Here is a 21,532-nt window from a genome sequence, read left to right as displayed (position 1 = left end):
TTAACAAAATACTTTTTGTTTTAACCAAAAAATATCACTTACCCTACCTTTTAATGTATGTTTCATAATTTATGTCTAAATTAACTAGAACTAAAGTTGTCAAATAATTGTAGTGGAGTAAAAGCACTATATTTGCCTCTGAGATGTAATGGAGTAGAAGTAAAAGTACTGAAAACTGGAAATCCCCCCCCCCCCCCCCACATTGTTTTCTCAAGGTGTCATGAACATGTAGATTGCCTATTTTCACAATATTTATCTGTGGAACCGAGTCAAAACTCAATTTAATTCCTCAACTCCTACAATTCCAAGTGCTTGTCAGGCTGGGGGGGTCCCCAGTTCAAATATGATTATTTTGGGGGCTCACAAAAAGTTTGAGAACCACTGGTTTAGTAATCTGGGAACCCATTCGGTGAAAACCTTTTTTTTTTTCATCTGTTTTTGCCTCTGGCTCCTCTTTCTGAGTCTACTTCCTCCCAGGTGCTTCTGTGTTTATTCCTACTAACAACAACACTGCATGTTTAGGGCAGTAAAGTGCTGACAGATTCTGCTGTTAATCTGTCTTGAGGGGTTACTGGTTTAGTACAGAGATTCAAACAAAGGGTATTTATTGTGAGTGGGCCCTCAAATAATTGGCAAAACGCTAAGATTTGAGTGGTAATAGAAGATTAACATATTTAAAAAGAATACTGTGTTAGGTCCATTGATCCGAGCCAGAATACGATCGATTGATTGATCATTAAAATAAACATGCTCTGAAAATGCACGCAGCCCACCCACTTGACCACTTAACACGGCAGCCGAAAGGCTGCCTGGTTAAGTGGTCAGATGGGTGGGATATAAAACGGGTGGTCTGGTTGTAGCTGAATGCATAGTTTGTTCTGTTTTTTCATCTCATCTCTGTGCGAATGTACAGTGCCAAATAACTAAAGGCTGATGCATACTACACTTTTAAGGCCAACTCGGCATTAAAAGTGTCTGCTCGGTCCAGACTACAGTATGACGGCATTCAGAGGTTCGACTGTACCCGTCCTAAATTCGACTGTACAGTGCCTGCCGAGATGTTCCGCGTTGTGCCCAGCTTCGAGTTCATTCTGTTGGCACTGAAGCCTGGCAAAACTGCAGTAGTTTGGAAGAGAAACAAGCCAACTTCCAGTAGGGACAAACGCCTCTGAATTCTCTAGTGTCACCATTCATAAGCACAGCCTATGGCTAGAAAGGGAAAACCTCCATATACCTCCGTCACAAATTCCCCACAGCGCGTTGCGGTCGCAATATCCAGGTATTCATTTAACAATCTGTTCCACTTCCAGCAGTGCTGCTGGCTGTAGTGTTGCCTACACACTGCTTGGACCAAAGTTTATAAATAAGCTGCCAAATGACCTGAACGAGCCGCCTCTATTTCTACGGCCCCAACCCCTGCGCTAGCACACACACACACACACACACACACACACACACCCCCACACACAGGACAGAGGAGAGTGGAGAGCCGACCACCGCAGAATCTGTGTATATAAAACGTATATAGGCAACCCTATGGAACATTGTTCAAGTGAAGCAGTTTATTTATGCTTATTTATTGAAATGATAAAAATCGCTTTTGTATTTTTGCGCTCTCTGTCTCCCAAGGGTGTCCTGTTCCCGTAGGGAGAAATGAATTTAGAAACAAGCTGCGACACAGTCAGCAAAGCGTTTCTCTTTCCATTTCTCCCCCAAGTATTGTAGTATGTATCGGCCTTAAAGGGGGCTAAATTATGAATTGATATTACTTTACGTCAAGAAAATAAAGTTTTAGTGTACGAGGGCTCCTGTACACTGCAGGCCTTTAGCTGACCGATATAGCCATCCAGTAGGGCTTGGCAATATGGACAAAATAAAATATATTTTTAAAAAATTTATTAACACATTCATTGCCAGGTGTTAATTAATTAATTCACGGTAAAACCGCCACGGCCAGCGGTTTTACCGTTATTTTGAGTCTTTTTGACGTTTTTTTTTTTCAACCCGGATGTAAACAAAGGATGTCTATGTGGAGAGACGAGTCTTCTTTCCACCAGAACAAAAACATTGTAACCGTGGTCGTCCGTTCTGTTGTTATCGGCAGTTGAATATGGCTCGTTTTCACCAAAAAACGCAGTCTGGGTAAATAAATCTGAGCCAGATGTGTTTTTCTAAATCTCATAACATTGCAGTGAACGGGGTGATTATTTTTTGGATGACGTCATTTCCGGTTCTATCCTTCTCTGGCACTCAAGGCATCATTCATAGGTTGGCAAAGAGCGCCCTCTAGCTTAATCACTAATAACACAATATTGTGTCTTTGGTAGTGAAGTGTTGGATTTGAAATGACGCAATATTGCAACCTTGGCAATCAATGTGTTAAATACCCCAATATCGCTATGGTGACTATTTTTTTTTTGGTCCGTTTTAGAAAAATTGCCGATCTACAAGCTCACAACGCGTTGCAACTCGGCGCATTCCGAGCTTGTAGATCGGCTACTTGGGTAGGAAACATGCCTCCCGTGGAGCAGCTTGGTCAGCCAAACGGCCAGATTATCACGCCCCACTGGGTGCTTGTCAACCGTCAATCAAACGTACATAGAACATTATGTGCATTAAAATTCAGTGCAGTGCACTTCACATGAACTGAAAGTGCACAGATCAGAAAATGTGTAATGATAAAAGACTGAAACAGACCGACAGAACTGACGGGGATTTAATGGGGAGACTGCATAAAATATGTATTTAAGACGCTAACTTCATAAAGGAAGTTGAAAATGTGTGTGTGTGTGCACAGTGTAAGTAAGGTGTTCAGTGTGTGTGTGTGTGTGTGTGTGTGTGTGTGTGTGCGTGTGCGAACTGTAGGGGTGGAAAATATAATCGATTCAGCAATTAATCGCAATTCGGATATGGACAATTATGAATCGATTATAAAAAAATAACATTTTAAAATTATTATTATAATTTTTTTCCCCATCATATCGCTAATTTCACAGAGCAGCAGCTATATTTTGGTTGGTTATCAGAATATTGAGAAGCCTTTGTTAGAAGTCAGTATTATTTTACAAAAAAGGACTTTATTTTCCTGTTGGTTTTCTGCAATTGTTGATATTGGCAAATATGACCTTCCAGCTGACAGTGACACATATCTTCCATTGGTTTTTATTATCAATAAAAGATAAGGGAAGTAAATTAATCGCAAGTTTAATTGAATCGTAGCCCTCGGAATCGAATTGAATCGTCAGGTACCTACTAATTTCCGCCCCTAGTGAACCGTGTACATACAGTGTGTGTGGTGTTGTAATGGTAGTGCATACTGTGTTGGTGCAGGGTGTACATACAGTGTGTGTGTGTGGTGTTGTAATGGTAGTGCATACTGTGTTGGTGCAGGGTGTACATACAGTGTGTGTGGTGTTGTAATGGTAGTGCATACTGTGTTGGTGCAGGGTGTACATACAGTGTGTGTGGTGTTGTAATGGTAGTGCATACTGTGTTGGTGCAGGGTGCGGGTGTGGAGGTGTATCCTGGAAGTGTTTGCAGTCTAGTGGGGAACGGCATCCACCACTGTAAGGAAGGAATACTCATCAAGGTGAACACACACACACACACACACACACACACACACACACACACACACACACACACACACACACACACACACACACACACACACACACACACACACACACACACACACACACACCCCCTCACACTCACACTCACACTCACACTCACACTCACACTCACACTCATACACTCACACACACACACACACACAGAGCCTGGATCTCTCTCTCTCTGAGACGGAGCAATAATACTGTATGTGTATTGCAATATTACTGCAATATTATGATATGAACCACATGAACCCAAGCTGCCCTATTCTAGGCATTCTAGTCAGAATAGGCGAATATATCTATGAAAATACCAGATCTACAAGCTCACAACGCGATGTGTAGATCGGCTGTTTTTGGTGAGATTTGGTGTGTAGAGCGAAAAAAGGAGTAGCCTTGGAAACCGCGTTGGTTCCCAAAGGCAAGGAGCCATGTTGACTGGGGTCCACTAGGGGTCTGCACTTGGTCCTCTTCTTTTTTTTTCCCCCCTCTACACCAAATCTCTTCGCAGAAAATAGCCAATCTACAAACTCATCATACGATCATAAGATTTTAGTTAAAAATGTTCACTTTAAAAATATATATATATTCAAAGATTTGCACATTTTCACGATTTTTCAAAAATAGCAGATCTACAACCCCATAGCGCGGCACTCAGTGCCACGCCATGAGCTTGTAGATCTGCTATTTCTTAATAGCCAAAGAAATCAAAAAATGCGTCCCCTGATTGAATGGGTTAAGATCATTGATCGTCGATGAATAGCTTTGTTGGCCATCTCTAATCAGATCTAACTCGTGTCCGTTTCGCCGTGCCGCTCTCTTCAGGACTTTGCTGACGTGCTGGACGTGATGCCTCGCATCACCATGGAGAACAACGTCATCCACAACAACGAGGGCTACGGCGTGATCCTGGTCAAACCCAACAACGCTACGGAGGACAAGAAGAGTCAGAGCCACACGCCTCAGGACAAGACTGGAGGTGAGAACCTCACAACACATCACCCAAGCTCTGATTCTGTACCTCTAACCATTAATCCATTAACCCATCTGTTTTATTTTTGAATTCATCTGTGATTGATTTAACAATAAAGTGATAATCAAATTAGAAAATTAAATACATACATACTAATGATATTATTACTTAAAAGTATAATTATTAACTCTTTGACTGCGGACGACGCGATAACGCGTCAAGTGCTACTTTGTCCAGTTGGCCGTCGACGCGCTTGACGCGCGTTCATTGTTTAATCTCTGATTGCGCTATGCTGCTTAATATTCAATGTTATTCTCGAGTTCCACTTACTTCACAGACATCTGCATCCGGTTTCATGGCCTGGATTCCGTTTCCGGTTTTTGATTTTTTTCCCCAGTCATTTTCGTCCAAAATAGGTAAATAAACATGTTTTCACACGGTATAACGGACAAACGGACAGGTTCTCTTCTATAATCTATGGTCTGGGTGACGATCAGTCATCGCCGTCGTGTATCACATCGTAATTTTCGCCGATCAAAACAATCTGGGACGACGTCACATCCGTTTTCATGTTTTTCCTTGTCTAATCTATCAAGAAGGGTGAGAGAGACCCAACGACATGATCAAGCTGTCATGTGCTGCTCTCTAGTGGCGGATTTGTGCTGGGTCTTTAAATTATGTGTCCTTAAATTATTTTCATGAGAAAAATTCAAAATATAAAAATAAAAAAACACGAAAATTGCTGGCACTGGGGGAGTACTTTATGAAAATACTCTGGCAGTCAAAGAGTTAACTACACTATTATTTAGAAGTATTATTTTTACTTGAATAAATCTTGCATATCGTTGCTGTCGGGCAGAAACCAGCTAACTACATTTTTTCATAAATCAGTGCTATTAAACACCCTTTACGTCTGTGTGTTGGTTTGAAAAAAACCAATGAAAAGTATTAAAAAGTGCTTCTGACAAAACCAGTTAACTCCATACATCCACACGGCGTAGTGTCATCAGTGAGTCGCTCAGGGGAAAACACAGATTTCCCCCAGCTGGTATGTGGGGTTTTCAAACTCATATGCTGTAAAAGTATACCAATTTAAAAGCAGGCGTCATGGCTTGCCAGATCACAGGCACAGAACCTTGTTGCCACTCGACAAGGAATGCTACATTAGCAAATTAAACAAGAGTCCGATTGGAATGTTGTCCTGACTGGACAGAGGATCCAACACAACACAATGGCCCCAGGTTATCGGATTTAATCGCCTGGTAAGAGACACTATTACATTTTCTATAGATATGATCAATTCAACTTATCATAATATCAAAAAGCAAAAGCCATTCATTCATCAATGATGTTTATAGAACATGTTTTAGTGAATTCCAAGTACAGGAGACATCGACGCCATTACAGTTTGGAAACGCAGTCAACATGCAGCGATTTACACACAAAACAAGCCAAACCCTAGACTATCCTTGTTTAAAAACCTACAGAAAACACAATTGTTAATCTGGCAATGAACACGGAGCTAAAGCAGTGTGTAAATCCTGCATGATATTAAATGACGCACTTCGCCAAATGGTAATGGCGTCGATACGTGCCGTTCACAAAACAGTCTCTAAACTGTACTTCAAATTCACTATAAACATTATTGATGACTTAATGGCTGTTGGGTTTTGATATTATGGTAAGTTTAATTGATCATATCTTGTAATAGTGTCTCTACCAGGCGATTAAACACGGTGCATAATGTAAAACACGCTCGCCCCCATTTTTTTTCACCGACCAGCGGTTCTTGTATTCTTGTATTTGTTTTACAAAGGATAAGGTTTGAAATAAGTTCAGGGTTAGGCATAGTTTTACTGAGGTTCAGTTTAGTAATAAGGCTATGTTTTGGCACCGTTTTACTGAGGTTACGTTTAGGAATAAGGTTATGTTTAGGCATAGTTTTACTGAGGTTACGTTTAGGAATACCAGGTGAATCCCGGCGGGTTTGCCCCGGGGCGACTGTGTTTTGGGGCGAGTGTTTTGGTATTCAGACGGAGATGGAAAGAGGGAAACAGATCTCCGATCTCAGTGGTGCTTGTGCTGAAACTTGACTCATGCAATAAGATATAAAGATAATCTGATAAACCACATGAACCCCAGCTTACGTATTCTGGGGGGAACATTTCCAAACATTGCCAATCTAGCTCAGTTAGAACGCGTCGCGTTCCGACGCGCTGTGAGCTCATAGATTGGCAATGTTTGGTCTTTTTAGTCACATATCTTAACAATAAGTCAACTTTTCAGAGGGCGAGTGGACGATTGTGTTCCAGCTGTCCTTCTGATGGATTTTTCTTAGCTGACAATGTTTCTATCGTCCATAAAATAGCTCTGAAAGTGATCCAAACGATCGTGTATGATGTAACTATGAGGCAGATCGTTCTGTTTTCCCCCGAGACAAAATTGAAAGGGCGTTCCTGGGCGTTCCCGTCTATCTCCGTGTGTATCTATTGGATCCTCAAACTTTCTGCTAAACCAGCCAAGTCCACCAAAGGGGGGTGGAGTTAGCTGGTTTAGCTGACTCCAGGCTCCACCCCCTTTTGACCTCCAACTTCATCGTGAGCTTGGAGGTCCATTCAGCTGTTCTTATCAATGATGAACAAAACCTCCTAACTCCACTTTTTGTTTCGTTTTTTCATTCCCTGAAAAATGAACATTTTGGAGTTAGCTGGTTTCTGCTCGACAGTAGAGATATTTTACCCATTTCTATTAATATTCTAAGAATAATTCACACATTTCCATTAAGATTCAAAGACTCTGGGTCTTTATGATTTTTACGTAGCCACATGTGGTCTAAGGTAGTTCCACATTCGTTGGTAGAGTTGGAACAAATTCAAGTAAAAACATGAATCCCCCAATTTTCCATAAAACTCATACGCCGTGTTTAAGCACAGGTATTTGCATACGCACCATTAGTGAATGAGGCCCACGAGAGCCCTCAATCAGATTTAGTTTTGCTTCATTGCAACTAAACAGAATCCTAAAAATCGAAGTTTTACTAATTAGTTCTCTACTAACGAGTCCATCAAGATCTAACTCAGTGGTTCTCAAAGTGGGGTCCGGGGACCCCCAGGGATCCTTGGGGAGGTTCCAGGGGGTCCCCAGTAAAATGTGTTAATAGAGCATCACAATCATTTTAACCACTTTATCCATTTATATGTCGGGTATTCCAAAAAATAGCATATCTACAATCTCACAGAGTGTCACTTCACGCCGTGTGTTGGAAAAACATTGAAAATGTTTGGGAAAATGCAATTATTTCGAATTTTTTGAACATTAATCTTCTCTTCTGGAGGTCTCTGGCACAACATATTTTCAGATGGGGGTCCGCGCCTATACAGTATACTGTATCTATCTCTCTCAATTTGGCACGAAAACGTTTTAGAACTACCGATCTAGCTGACATGAGTAGAGTAGATTCATCAGTGTGCTTACAGTTTGAACCTTCTGAACATTGATTCAAATACAAATGATTTGTACTTTTCCCACCTCTTCTCCGACTCTGCAAAAGTAGAAGCTGAAACGGCAACCAAAGACGTGTCCGGAGACTTCAGACCAGGAGACTTCAGAGCAGGAGACTTCAGAGCAGGAGACTTCAGACCAGGAGACTTCAGAGCAGCCCCTGAAGACTGTCCCTCCTCCAAGACGTCTTCGACTCTGACGTCAGACCCCACCACCACCACCTCCTCCACCTCCTTCTCTACCTCAGCCGGTTGCAGCACACCTGAAGTTCCGTCCGGGTCCACCACCACAGAAGGAAACAACAGCGCCATCAGGCGCGAACTGGTCGCCACGTCCACCAGGAAACTACAACTGGTCCGACAGCTGAGCCGCAACAAAGAGCCCGTTTCCACGCAGGCCGACGACGGCCTGATGGAGCAGCAGGAGATGTTCGTCTCCATCAAGGGCAACGAGTTCAAGCGGAACGGCTTGGCCAACTTTGGAACATTCCTCTATTGATTGGATGAAACGGGACTGTTGAGGTTCCTTACACACCTGGGAGCAGTTAGTTTGATTATTTTGCATTAATCCATTAAGACCGGGAACGCATCTGTGTGTCATTTTCAAAAATAGCAGATGTATAAGCTCATAGTGAGGCACTGAGTGCCGCGCTATGAGCTTGTATATCTGCTATTCTTGAAAATTCGTGCAAATCTTTGAATATATGTATTTTTTTAAAGTGGACATTTGTGACTCAAATCTTATTGCTTCTGGGGATTCTACAAATGTCTCCTAAATCCGAACAGTTTTTTGAAAAAATGCTATAATATCAGTGGTTCTTAAAAATTATATGTATTTGGCCATCCATGTATTTGGCACCCCCATCTCAAAATATTTTGTTCCAGGGACCCCCCAGAAGTTGTAACAGAGTTAAAAATATTCGCTTTAAAAATATATATATTCAAAGATTTCCACACATTTTCATGATTTTTCAAAAATAGCAGATCTATAAGCTCATAGCGCGGCACTCTGTGCTTCACTAAATGAATAGTTTGATGTGTAATATTCGCCGACATTTTGGGATAACTTATTCGTCCCACTCCCTGTGTGTAAGGACCTGTATGCCTGATTTTTACTTGGTTGTGCGCCGGCGTTGCGCGCTGAAAATAGCCGATCCGCAATCTCACAACGCATCGCATCGACATGTTGCGAGCTTAATGATCTGCTATTTTCTGTGCGGAGCGGTATAACTCAGGCTTTGATGTCTGTCAGTGGATTCACATGCTGTGAATGGATTCCCTGTCTTACATGCACAAACACACTTTTATTTATTTCTCTAGGCTCTCAACTAAAAATGTTGGCTGCACTGGCTAGTGGGTATACTGTATGTAACTGTATATTTTTAATTTGGGATGTCCCAATGTTATGTCTTAGTTTCGGTTCCGGGTTATTTTATATTATTTGCCGTCCGATATGTTGTTCCGATCTGATATTTTGACTGTTTGTGTACGGGGAGGGGAGGGGAAGGGAGGGGATTTCAATACACGAATGGATTGACAGGACAACACATAGCTAATACAGATTCATCAAAATGCACCTTGATCAGGTCTGATGTCTGTTTCGGGACGACCCAATTTTTTAAAAGTGCTTTTTTAACACGACTTGCTTCAATGAGTGTAGTTTTTAATGTAGTTTGATTTGGGTATAATAAACTAAATTACACTTAAGATGGCTGGCTGTTTTCACAAGTGCACTTGAGTTTTGTCAGTATATTCACACAAAAAAATATTGTTTCCATTGTTCTGTCAGTATATTCACACAAAAAAATATTGTTTCCACTGTTCTGAGTGATGTTTATCCACGTTGTGTGGCTATGTGTTTGTTTTGCATGATGGAGATTTATGATTGTTATGAATTGCACATTTACTTCTGTTTTCCTATGTTCTCTTTCCACAATGGTTTTGTTCTCTCACTCTTATGGGCTTTTCCGTGAACGTTACTGGCCAGCTATGAATAAAATGTAAAAACTAATTGAAAATGTTCTCAATGTGCTGGCAATGCATGTGTGAGGGGTGATTTGAGATTGGTGGTGAGTTGATAAAGTACATTCAATAGACCATTATGAATATAATTTATACTGATTTCTACTTGGTTTGCCCCTGGATGACGTGCACCACAAATAACAGATCTTGCTATTTTTGACCGCCTTTTGATGGTCACTTGCAAGTGGTGGAAAAAGTACTCAAATGTTTTACTTAAGTAAAAGTATCAATACTGCAATGTAGAAGTAGTAGTTACAAGTAAAAGTCCGGAATTAAAAAATGACTTGAGTGAAAGTACAAAAGTATTGGTATCAAAATGTACTTAAAGTACCAAAAGTAAAAACAAAAAAAATATATATAGCCTAGGTATAAAATGGGGCTAAGGTGGTTAATGTATGTTTTGTAATGTAATATTTATATCTGCAAAGTAACTAGTAACTAAAGTTTTCAAATAATTGTAGTGGAGTAAAGGTACAATATTTGCCTCTGAGATGTAGTGGAGTAAAAGTATAGACAATTGGAAATACTCCGGTAAGTACCTCAACATTGTTCTTAAGTACAGTACTTGAGTAAATGTACTTAGTTACACTGTCCAAATTCCACTAGTGGGCAAGTCAGTTAATAAGATTACATATAACCATGTGTGAACTTGGACCTAATTTGTGCCAGCATTCCTTTACATTGCCTATGGGTCATTTCTTCATCAGATATTGTTGTCTCTTGTATGGGCTTAAATGTTAACACCTTGTGTAGTAAACGAGGTGTTAACCATTTAAGCCCTATTCAAAAATGTTATTTTCTTTCAATAATTGTAGTTTTCATTTTCAATGTAGGTGGTGAGAAAGGAACAGATGACCTGAAAAGTCATTCTTATACATTCCATTCTCTCTACCTTCTATCTAGCTGGTGAAAATATAGTGATATTAACCACATTTCTACCAGGCGTCCATATTTTTTGCATAGGTGAATGTGCAAAAAAGCTGTTTTTGAAATGGGGCTTACGTGGTTAAACTGTTCATTTCACTGGGGACCCCCTGGAATCCTCTCAAGGACCCCTTTGAGAACCACTTGTCTCACAAACACTGAATGATCGATAGTCTCTCGACAGACCGTTGACTCAAGCAAATTTTCAAAAGCTTCCGTCGTACAATGGAAGCTCTGAAAATGTGAAGAAACTGCAGCAGATGGTGTGTGTGTGTGTGTGTCCACCCCCACACACTTCCGTTTTGTCTGTGCAGTCACATAAACTTGTAAATCAAACTATTGTGGCAAAAAACTAAATCAGCACTTGTAGAGGAGAGGGAGGTTCCAATCCAGGGAAGAATCAGAATCAGCTTTATGGTCACATCACAGGTTTACGTTTGAAGTTAAAAAAAAAGTGGGTGAAGTTCGTTTTCGTTATTTCCATCGAAAAAAAGAAAGGGAAGAAGAAGAGATCAATCAAAGAAAAACAAACAAATTATCTACATATTTACAAATAGTACCTATGTCAGCGCATGTGGACTGCATAATCCACATAGGGTAGACTGACATGAAATAGTGCAGCTTTAAATGCACACTTACACATACACTAGAATGCGATGGGATAGGATGCGTTGTGAGCTTGCACATCGGCACGTTTCCGCACGACATTGGCGTACGACAAGCGTATAAAATAGGTCTTTAAAGTGGTTAACTTCACATGATTAATTTCTTCTGCATTAAGAAGCATCTGTTCCACTGAGCGGTGTGATTAATGACATCATTGTTTTCAGGTGTGAGTCAGTGTTTGCTCGGCTGTGCAGCTTCACCCTGTGAGCTTCCGTTTACTGACGAGACCAATGTTCTCTCCACAAACGCAAAAAGTGAATTAAATATAGTTGCAAATATTAATTGTGCGTATGTGAGGCAGAGAGAGAGAGAGCGAAAGATGAGCAGAGCATAATATAATCTGTCCAGCGGAGCACGACCTGAATACTGGTCTACTTGATATTGGAGGTTGTATTATTCATTTTGATTTATTATTTATTTTTTAATAACAATATTCCTGCATTCAGAGTCAAATACCAAGGCCAAACCACACAACCTTATAAAGCAATAATTCCTAGCCTGAGGGACGCATTGTGAGCTTGTGGATTGCCTATTTTTCTGGCTAAGAGATTAGATTTAGAGGGAGAAAAAGGAGGGGACCAAGTATAAACCCCTGGAGGACCCCAGTAAACTAAGTATATGGGCTTTAAGTGATTAAGACATCATTTATAGGGCAGCAGGGGCTGTGTTTAGTAGATAGAACCAGGCCTGAAAACCAGAAGGTTCTCGGTTTGATCCTAGCTCCTACTAGCATCATGTTGAAACGTCCTTGAGCAAGACCCTATACCCCTAACTGCTCTCCAGGCACTGTTCAATAGTTTCCTGTTGTTGCTAATAGTTAAGAAAATAGCAGATCTACAAGCTCACAAGCTTGTAGATCTGCTGTTTCAAAGGATTTGTGTACATTAATGAAAACTTGTGAAATGGGACATTCCGTGTAATGAGTAGACTACTTTTACTTTTGGTACTTTAAGTACGTAGATGCCAATGATTTTGTACTTTTACTCAAGTAAAATTGGAATACCGTACTTTAACTTGTAACAAAGTATTTCTACATAGTGGTATTGATACTTTTACTTAAGTAAATAAATAGTGTGAGTACTTCTTCCACCACTGCTTTATAGCTGGCCATTATATCTGTGACAAAGACCCTCAATGAGTCACCGTTTAGAAACAAATGGAGGGTTTCAAGTCACAGAGCATGTCGTTTCTGGGGGTTTTCTTGAGGGGAAAGAGAAGTGAAAGGCGTGTATCAGGACGATTACTCTTTTCTTCAATAAGTGTGTCAGAGGACAGCAATGGCCACCGGCAACAAGGGACAATTGCCTGCCTGTGTGTGTGCGTGTGCGTGCGCGTGTGTGTGTGTGTGTGCGTGCGTGTGCGTGCGTGCGTGCATGCGTGCAGCGCCTTGGTTTTGGCCGTCTATGCCCTTGTGACATTGCGTCTGTGCCAACCATTGTTCATCTTGTCCCATATTACTGTAAACAGCCAGGTTAATACCACATAATGTATGAATACATTTAAATTACCTCTTTGCTCTCTGCCTCTTTCCGGACTAAATATGTTACTCTAATATCTTGTTACTGATTGTATTAAAAAAAAAAAGGAAATGGCAAATCTAAACCTCACAACACGTCGTGAAGCGCCACGTTATGGATTTGTACATCTGCTATTTTTGCTATTGTCATTTGATGAAGTATATAAGGCTCAAGGTATATTTGTCACCACTCATACAGGTAGGCTACAAGAAGCGAAATGCAATTATGTGAGGTCCTCAAAGTACTTTGCTACATACAATGACACAGTAATAACTAGAAAAGTGTGGTCCTCAGAGCACAGGTCCCTGCACTGAGGGGATAGTGCTGGCAGGTCTGAGTACTTGAGTAAAAGTACAAAAGTATTGGTATCAAAAGGTACTTAAAGTACCAAAAGTAAAAGTACTAAAATGTTTGAAAATAGCCGATCTACAAGCTCACAACGCGTCGCGATGTGACACGTTGTGAGCTTGTAGATCGGCTATTTTCAAATAGCCTATGTATCAAATAGGGCTAAAGTGGTTAATGTATGTTTTCTAATGTAATAATTTAATTCTGCAAAAGTGCAAAGTAACTAGCAGCTAAAGTTTTCAAATAATTGTAGTGTAGTAAAAGTACAATATTTTCCTCTGAGATGTAGTGGAGTAGAAGTAAAAGTATTGAAATTTGTAAATACTCCAGTAAAGTGAAAATACCTCACAAATGTACTTAAGTACAGTACTTGAGTAAATGTACTTAGTTACTTAACACCACTGGCCACGGGGCACCGACTTTGAGAAACCCTGCCCTGGGAGGTAGTTAGTTATTGCTCCACACTCCCTAGGAAGCAGGGAGGGAGGGCCGGGCTTTATAAGTCCTCCAATTGTCAACCTTGCCCCCCCCCCAACCACACACACACACACAGTTTGTTACAAGCTCTGCAATGTTTTGGAAGTAAAAGAGCAAAATAAACAACTCATAATGCAACGTTACTCCACATGAACGTTGTGTAGAGTTGTCAGTGTTTTCTAGAGTGGTGAAAGCTGCTAAAACACACGTGTAAGACTGTGGAAATAGAAGTGCATTTTCTCCATCTGACCAAACTGAGGTGAGTTTCTGCAGGTGACTTAGCTTAGCTAATTAGCGGCTTAGCATTAAAGGAATTGATGGAATTTGTGAGTTTAATTTCATTTTTATTTTACTTGGTAAAGCAACAACTAGTCAGGATGAAGCATATTGTGTTGTTGTGTGATGTGAAGTGAATATGTTGTATTGTTGAGCTGTGTTTGATTGTGATGCTAAGACAGGCTATGCAGGCCTAGCTAGTCAGTGGTGTAAAGTAACTAAGTACATGTACTCAAGTAGGCTACCGTACAATTTTGAGGAGCTTTTACTTTACTGGAGTATTTTAAATTTTCAATACTTTTACTTCTACTCCACTACATCCCAGAGACAAATATTTTACTCCACTACAATTATTTGAGAACTTTGGTTACTAGTTACTTTGTAGATTTGGATTATTATTACAAAACATACCACTTACGCCCTATAGCCTATATAGTTAGGCTATTTGAAAATAGCCGATCTACAAACTCACAACGCGTCACATCGTAACGCTTTGTGCATATTGAGTACTTTTACTTTTGGTACTTTAAGTATATTTTGATGCCAATACTTTTGTACTTTTACAGAAGTAAAGTTTGAATACCAGACTTGTACTTGTAATAGAGTATTTCAAAATTGCTGTATTGGTACTTTTACTTTATAATTTATAAAAAATATTTTCTTAAATCTCCATGGGAAAAATTAATGGGTTTTCTATCTGTGACACCACAAAATAGCCGCCACTGCTATGCCCTATACAGTAAGTGTACAGGGTATTTGCACATTTATAAAGTTTACAATGTAATGACTTTTAATACTAAATTGGCCAAATGGTCAAATATTACGTAAGAAAGAGGCAAACATTGTGAAAATAGCCGCTCTACGTATACTAGGCTGTGTATGTTGTGACAGGATACAGTACATGTATATGTGGCTCTCGATTACTTGAATTAATCTTTCTTTCTTTTCTTTCTTTTCTTTCTTTCTTTCTTTTCTTTCTTTCTTTCTTTCTTTCACTCAAGGCTGGCAGAGGTGTTGCAGGGGACACACCCCCCTCCCCCTCCTCTTCATTATAAGCGTGGACTATGAAGACAGGCCATCAGTGGAGGAGGGGAGCAGGAACTCTGCTTCACTACTACAACTAGGAGGTCTAGATGACTCCCTAATGTAGTCTTTTTTTTATTTTATAAACACACACACAAACACACCCCCCACACACACCCACCCACCCATACACCCCCACACACGTAAATGCCCAGAAGACTGAGGTTCTCACCTACACCCTCCCAAACCATCCACCTCTAATAAAGTACTGGTGAAGCTAACCAGAGAGATGTAAAGTACTGGTGAAGCCAACCAGATGTACGGAGGATGAAGATGTAAAGTACTGGTGAAGCTAACCAGATGTATGGAGGATGGAGATGATGGGAGACGCCCGCTGGAAGGCTCATCCGAGGATGCCCTGCCTTAGAGATGGAGATCTGGAGATCTCTCTCTATCCATGGGTTTGTCTGCGTGGGGGATTCCTCCGAAGACTTGGTCCGCACGGTCGAACGGCCGAAGACCTTGTCCTTCTCGGGGGTTTCCCCTGAAGACGGCTGATGAAGACGACTCAAAGTAGGAACCTCTTTAGGGCTGTCACGATTATGACATTTTACTTGATGATTAATTGTCGCTCAAATAATTGTGATTAATTAGGCCGGATTAATGAATTATTACGTCGTACACTGAACATTGTAACATTATTAATAAAAAATTGTCGGGTCTTCGTAAACAAGGTGCACGGGTCAGATATGACAAATAACTTGCATAATTCAATAACAAAAAAATAACATTAATAGTAGAAATAGCAGTCTACTATTTCCACTATGTTTGAAAACATATGAGCATTTTTCAACATGAAAATGATTATGTTGATTATCCGAAAAAGTCTTGCGATTATCTCAAATACTTGCGATCAGGTAATTATTATGTAATAATTGTGACATAAATTTTCCTTTTCCTTTGCTGGATGCTGCTGCTGCTGCAGTTTGTGTTGTATGATGTTTTTGTTGTTTATGCTGTTCGTGTGTGTGTGTGTGTGTGTGTGTGTGTGTGTGTGTGTGTGTGTGTGTGTGTGTGTGTGAGAGAATTTGCATAATTTTTTTTAAGACATAGTCCTCTGTAAATCCGGGCCATTTGAAAAGGTCACTTTTTGGTAGGTACAACAGAGCACTCCTGCAAACTGTGGAAGCCATTTTTAGCCAATCAGGATGGAATATGAAAAATCTGAAAGACCCCATTTCGTTTAATGACTATAGAGATACTGTGTAGCGATTTGCATGATGTTTGGACGAAATCTGTAGGAGTACTGTCAAATATTTGTTTTGCAAAAAGCGGCCTCCTGGTGGCGCTATAACAGGCCCATGTGAAAAATGTGGGGCAGAGGTTCTGAATTGGCATCCAGGGAGTGTGGACAGTTTCGCTGCGATCAAGCCAACAGTGCCGGAGATTAGCTGTACACAGACAGACAGAATGACATACGGACGGACGGACACACGGACGGACGGACAGGGTGCAAAACATATTCTCGCCATGCCTTTCGGCCTGGCGGAGACAATAAAAGAAAAACTAAAATAAGATGAAAAAAAAAAGTAACATAATAGGAAAATATAGATGCTGATACCTCTTCTAGGATGCTAATAGGCATTGAGACAGTACAGACACAATGTACAGAGATGTCATATCGTTGCTGTTGGGGCAGAAACCTCTTATCTATATATTTTAACTTTTTGTGTTTTTTCGTAATATTAAGGCCCTACTTGATCATGCTACAATAGCATCAAAAGCAGCAGATCCACAAGCTCGAAACGTGGCACGGAGCGTCGCGTTTCGAGCTTGTGGATCTGCTGCTTTTGATGCTTTTCAATTCGAATCCTGAAAAGTTACAGTTTTGGACATATGGAGGTTTCCACCCGACAGAGACGATATGATACAGCGGGAGCATCTTCTCACACAGCGAGAATCAAACGCCTCGTGGTCGATGGCTATATCTTCGACTGGAGATGACAGAGATTGGATGCTATATCGTCTCTCTCTCTCTCTGTGTGTGTGGCTATTTTCACGGTGCATTTCTGGCAGATCATCGCACATCTGCACCGTAATGTTGTTTCGGAGGAAAACGGATCAATAGCAATCTATTTGCAAAAGTGCCTCTGCTGTTCCTGACAGCCTGTGGGTACACAACCATCCTCCCTTTAACTGTGGAGAAGACAGCGAGGCGTCACTGTAGCCGTTTGCTCTGCCAGCCAGAAAATAACATCTTGATCAGATGTAGTTTAGATGCAATCTGGGCCACGATCTACTGATGAGAGTTAAAGAGCTCAGGGATGCTGACACCTGCCAATCAATAGCCTAGATATCTAATAGGGTTACTTTGCCCACTTTGTTCTCCCGAAAAAAAGCATCACAGCTCCCACTTTTGGAAGGGTTTCAGTATAGTAACATTAGGGTGTGAAGCCTAAATCTACTTTGGCCAGATTGTAAATTTACCATATCGGTAATCTAATATCATATAACGTCTCTGTCGCGTGGAAACCTCATTATGTCCAAAACCGTTACTTTTCAGGATTCAAATGTAAAAATGGCAAAAATAGCAGATCAACTGCTATTTTTGATATTTTTGTGTGGCGCTGTAGTATGATGAAGTATAGGGCGTTAATTTACGAAAAAACTAAAAGTTAAAATACAGAGATAAGAGGTTTCTGCACAACAGCAACGGTAATATGATATAATACAATATAATATAAGATGACCCTGATTATAAGATTATCCTCACTTTTTAACACCTGCTGTGGGAGAAAAGTAACTTTCACTTTGATTTAGAGTTCAACAGAATAATAACTGAGGGGGGAAAAATTCTGAATCTGATGCATTTGGTCTGGAGACATCTGTAGCCCTTTCACCTCATATACATATATGTACACCAATATATGATTTCTAAAGTAAAACCAAAAATCTAAAAGTCTCTTGAACACTTGATTAAAATCATTGTGGCATTGTTGGTGCAGTATATACCTACACAGATTAAAGAATACAAATTAAAAACACCCGCACACTCTTTTCAATTGCTAATTTTTTTTTTCTTTTAAAGTTCGGTCAAGGACCTTCTCCAGGTCCTCGATGGGGAAAAGTCTTTGACTGAAACACTGCATAAAAGTGTTGTGGAGGGCTGAGAAGTGAAGGCAAGCTTAATGGCTTAAAGAAAGAGAATGCATTAGTCATGAGGATAGGAGTTAAGATGGAGGATCCAGATACCACCACCATATGGTGCGTAGATGCCTCCTACGGGGACGTCAAATGATTTGATTAATCAGATCTTTACCTTAAGAATCACCCCCGCTGCCTCGTAATGTTCTCAAGTTAACCTTGACATTATAAACGCGAGGAACTGCCATGTTTGTGATCATGAAGCATGACAGGAGCAGTTAGGTTGTGTCTTGCACATTTACATGCTAATGCTCTATTAGCACAGGAGACAACTATGAAATGATGTGAGTATTGCAGATATACAGATGGGATTTCTAACCAGAGTTGGCAGGCAAGCAGGCATCTATCTATCTATCAATCATTGAAATTAAAACCAACACCTATGATAAAATTATATTTCATCTAGGTTTTTTTGGGCGGTGAAACCGCCCCTATAAGTGAGATTTGGAAAAATGTACATTTTCCTGCGCTGTGATCTGGGCCCAGGAAATTAGTAGAATTATCCTGCGCTGTGATTGGCCAATCACAGCCTATTCAGGACTGTGATTGGCCAGTGTCACATGACACATGTGCATAGCCCTATAGATGGGTTTCCGCGCGACGTCATCACAGAGCAGAGTGTGCGATCTGCGCATGCGGGAGGTAGAACGACCCGGAAGTGCCATTCACTCTATTGTTATTTTCGGGATTTAGATAGGCATAATGCTGCTATTATAGGCATAATAGGCATAATGCTGCTATTATATACAGACAGATCCAACTTCCGACAAATCATTTTTATTGAGTAAAGAAGATATTACAAACTGCATCATTTAATCTACTTTCATTAAACCCGGTGAAGACCATTTATTTTATCAATGTGCAATGGCCAGAGCTGCTGCGGGTAATAGCGCCCTCTACAGGCTCTTCCCTCCACTGCGCGCGCATCATCCTCTCATGTTTACCAACGGGAAACCCATCTATATAAGCAACCATAACTTGAAAAAAACCAAAATTTGTTTTTTTTCAAGTTATGGTTTTGTCCATCATAAAGAGTGTTTCAATAAATGTATTTATCCTTTGTACATGATTGATCGACTCCATTCAGTATTGTGATTAGCTAGCAAGACACCGCCCACTTCACACAGGGTGTGATTTTTTATATACTGTGTGTGTGTCGGGGGGGCATCAAAATCATTTTAACCACTTTATCCATTTATACGTTGGCTATTCAAAATAACAGATCTACAAGCTCACAGTGGGCCACATCGCTGGCCCGCGCTGTGAGCTTGTACATTGTTTTGGAAACTTTTGAATCAAATATCTTAAAAAAACAAAACATAAATCTTCTCTTCTGGGGGTCTCTGGCACAAAACCTTTTCAGATAGGGGTCCGTCCGGTACTGCAGCAAGCATGCATTGTTCTAGCTCAGTTTCATTTAAGCCCCATCGTAAATGGTGTTCTGCACTAGAGTTCAGCCTCACACCACCGCCAACCGACCGATATGCCCATATATGGAGATCCCTGATGTCATCAGTACATATACTGTATGGGCATGCCTCCTTTTGTGGCCATATATGGAGCTGACTGGTTTGTTTGTGCCTGATACCATGACGACACATTGAGGTTAGACAACACACTCCATATTTGGACGTAGCTGTTACTCCTTATATGGTTATGGCTGAGTCATGGTGACATGAACGTGACAACGTTAAGCTGCCGTTCCTCCCTTAAGCCAATTTTAATATTGGATTTTAAAATGTTTTTTTTTGTTTGTTTGTTTTTTGTTAAGATTTTGGACCATTTTGGGGATTTGTTTTGCCTAATGACATTATAGGCATTTTAGATTTTTGTTTGGTGCCTATGAGTTGTTTATTTTGTCATTCATTCATTGAACCTTTTCCCCCCCCAGAAAACACACATATTTACAGTTGTAACAAGATGCCAGAAGAAAATAAATAAATACCTATTTTGTTTATTGCAAAATAAATATAAAACGAATATCAAAAATGTATCTGGCGCTTAAAATAACCAAAGGCAGGTTTTGAGTTGTAATTTCAATTTGTGGAGGTCTCTAGAATAGCTTATGGGGTTGTTGGGTGGAGATGAAAAAATAAATAAAGAAATAGCCTTACGGGGGTGGTGTGTGTGTGTGTGTGTGTGTGTGTGTGTGTGTGTGTGTGTGTGTGTGTGTGTGTGTGTGTGTGTGTGTGTGTGTGTGTGTGTGTGTGTGTGTGTGTGTGTGTGTGTGTGTGTGTGTGTGTGTGTGTGTGTGTGTGTGTGTGTGTGTGTGTGTGTGTGCGCGCGTGCGTATCAAGTAGAGTGCAACAACCAGAATGGTTGTGTTGTGGGCGATATTGCAATAACAAAGTTTCAGGCCTGATATTGCCAACCCAGGCATAAGAGAATTTGTGTTGTCTTCTGTTTTTTTTGTTTCTTTGTTGTGAAACTGAAAATAGCCAGGTTAATAGTCTCTGGTAGAAGTGGCCTTTTTCAGTCTGTACAAGCAGGGTGGTTGGTAGAGAGGCTGTCTGGAATCAGACGGTTGCCGGACCCGGTCTTAGCTGTGGTTGCGAAATGACTTTTAAATACAAAAATAAATAAATAAACACCTGTCATCAATCATGCTGATTCTGTCAGACTTTAAAAGGCAGATAATCAGGTGAGACCACGATATAGCAGAAAGACTGCATCCGGCAAATAGACGGACGCAACGAGTAGCGTAAAGTAACTAAGGACATTAACCACTTCAGCCCTATATACATTTTGTCCATTTGAAAATAGCAGATCTACAAGCTCACAATGCGTCGCGATGTGACGCATTGTGAGCTTGTAGGTCTGCTATTTTCAAAAGATTCATAACATAAATTTGAAAAGCTGTGAAATGGGACATTCTGCATAATGACTACTTTCTACTTTTCGATACCAATACTTTCGTACTTTTACTCAAGTGCATTTTGAATTCCCGTACTTTTACTTGTAACAGAGTATTTATACATTGCAGTGTTG

General features: G+C 40.5%; 1 protein-coding gene across 4 annotated transcripts in view; it reads left to right on the top strand.

Moving 5' to 3' along the window:
• Positions 1-9,573, top strand: part of shcbp1 (SHC SH2-domain binding protein 1) — a 33,359-nt gene extending 23,786 nt beyond the window's left edge. The window contains exons 11-14 of one of the 4 annotated variants that reach the window (XM_080436694.1): positions 3,503-3,589; positions 4,440-4,593; positions 8,141-8,165; positions 8,211-9,573. In XM_080436694.1, the coding sequence (XP_080292820.1) occupies positions 3,503-3,589; positions 4,440-4,593; positions 8,141-8,165; positions 8,211-8,586 (642 nt within the window). In that variant the 3' untranslated portion in view covers positions 8,587-9,573. Of the gene's footprint in view, positions 1-3,502; positions 3,590-4,439; positions 4,594-8,137 lie in introns of all 4 variants that reach the window. The other 3 variants (XM_080436693.1, XM_080436692.1, XM_080436691.1) reach the window with 3 other exon arrangements.
• Positions 9,574-21,532: the final 11,959 nt, after the last annotated feature.

This window comes from Gymnoscopelus braueri, assembly GCF_963280865.1.
Source record: "Gymnoscopelus braueri genome assembly, chromosome: 1".
Classification (NCBI taxonomy): Eukaryota; Metazoa; Chordata; class Actinopteri; order Myctophiformes; family Myctophidae; genus Gymnoscopelus; species Gymnoscopelus braueri.
Note: the sequence above shows the minus strand (reverse complement) of the source record. Positions and strands in the feature narration are given on the sequence as shown.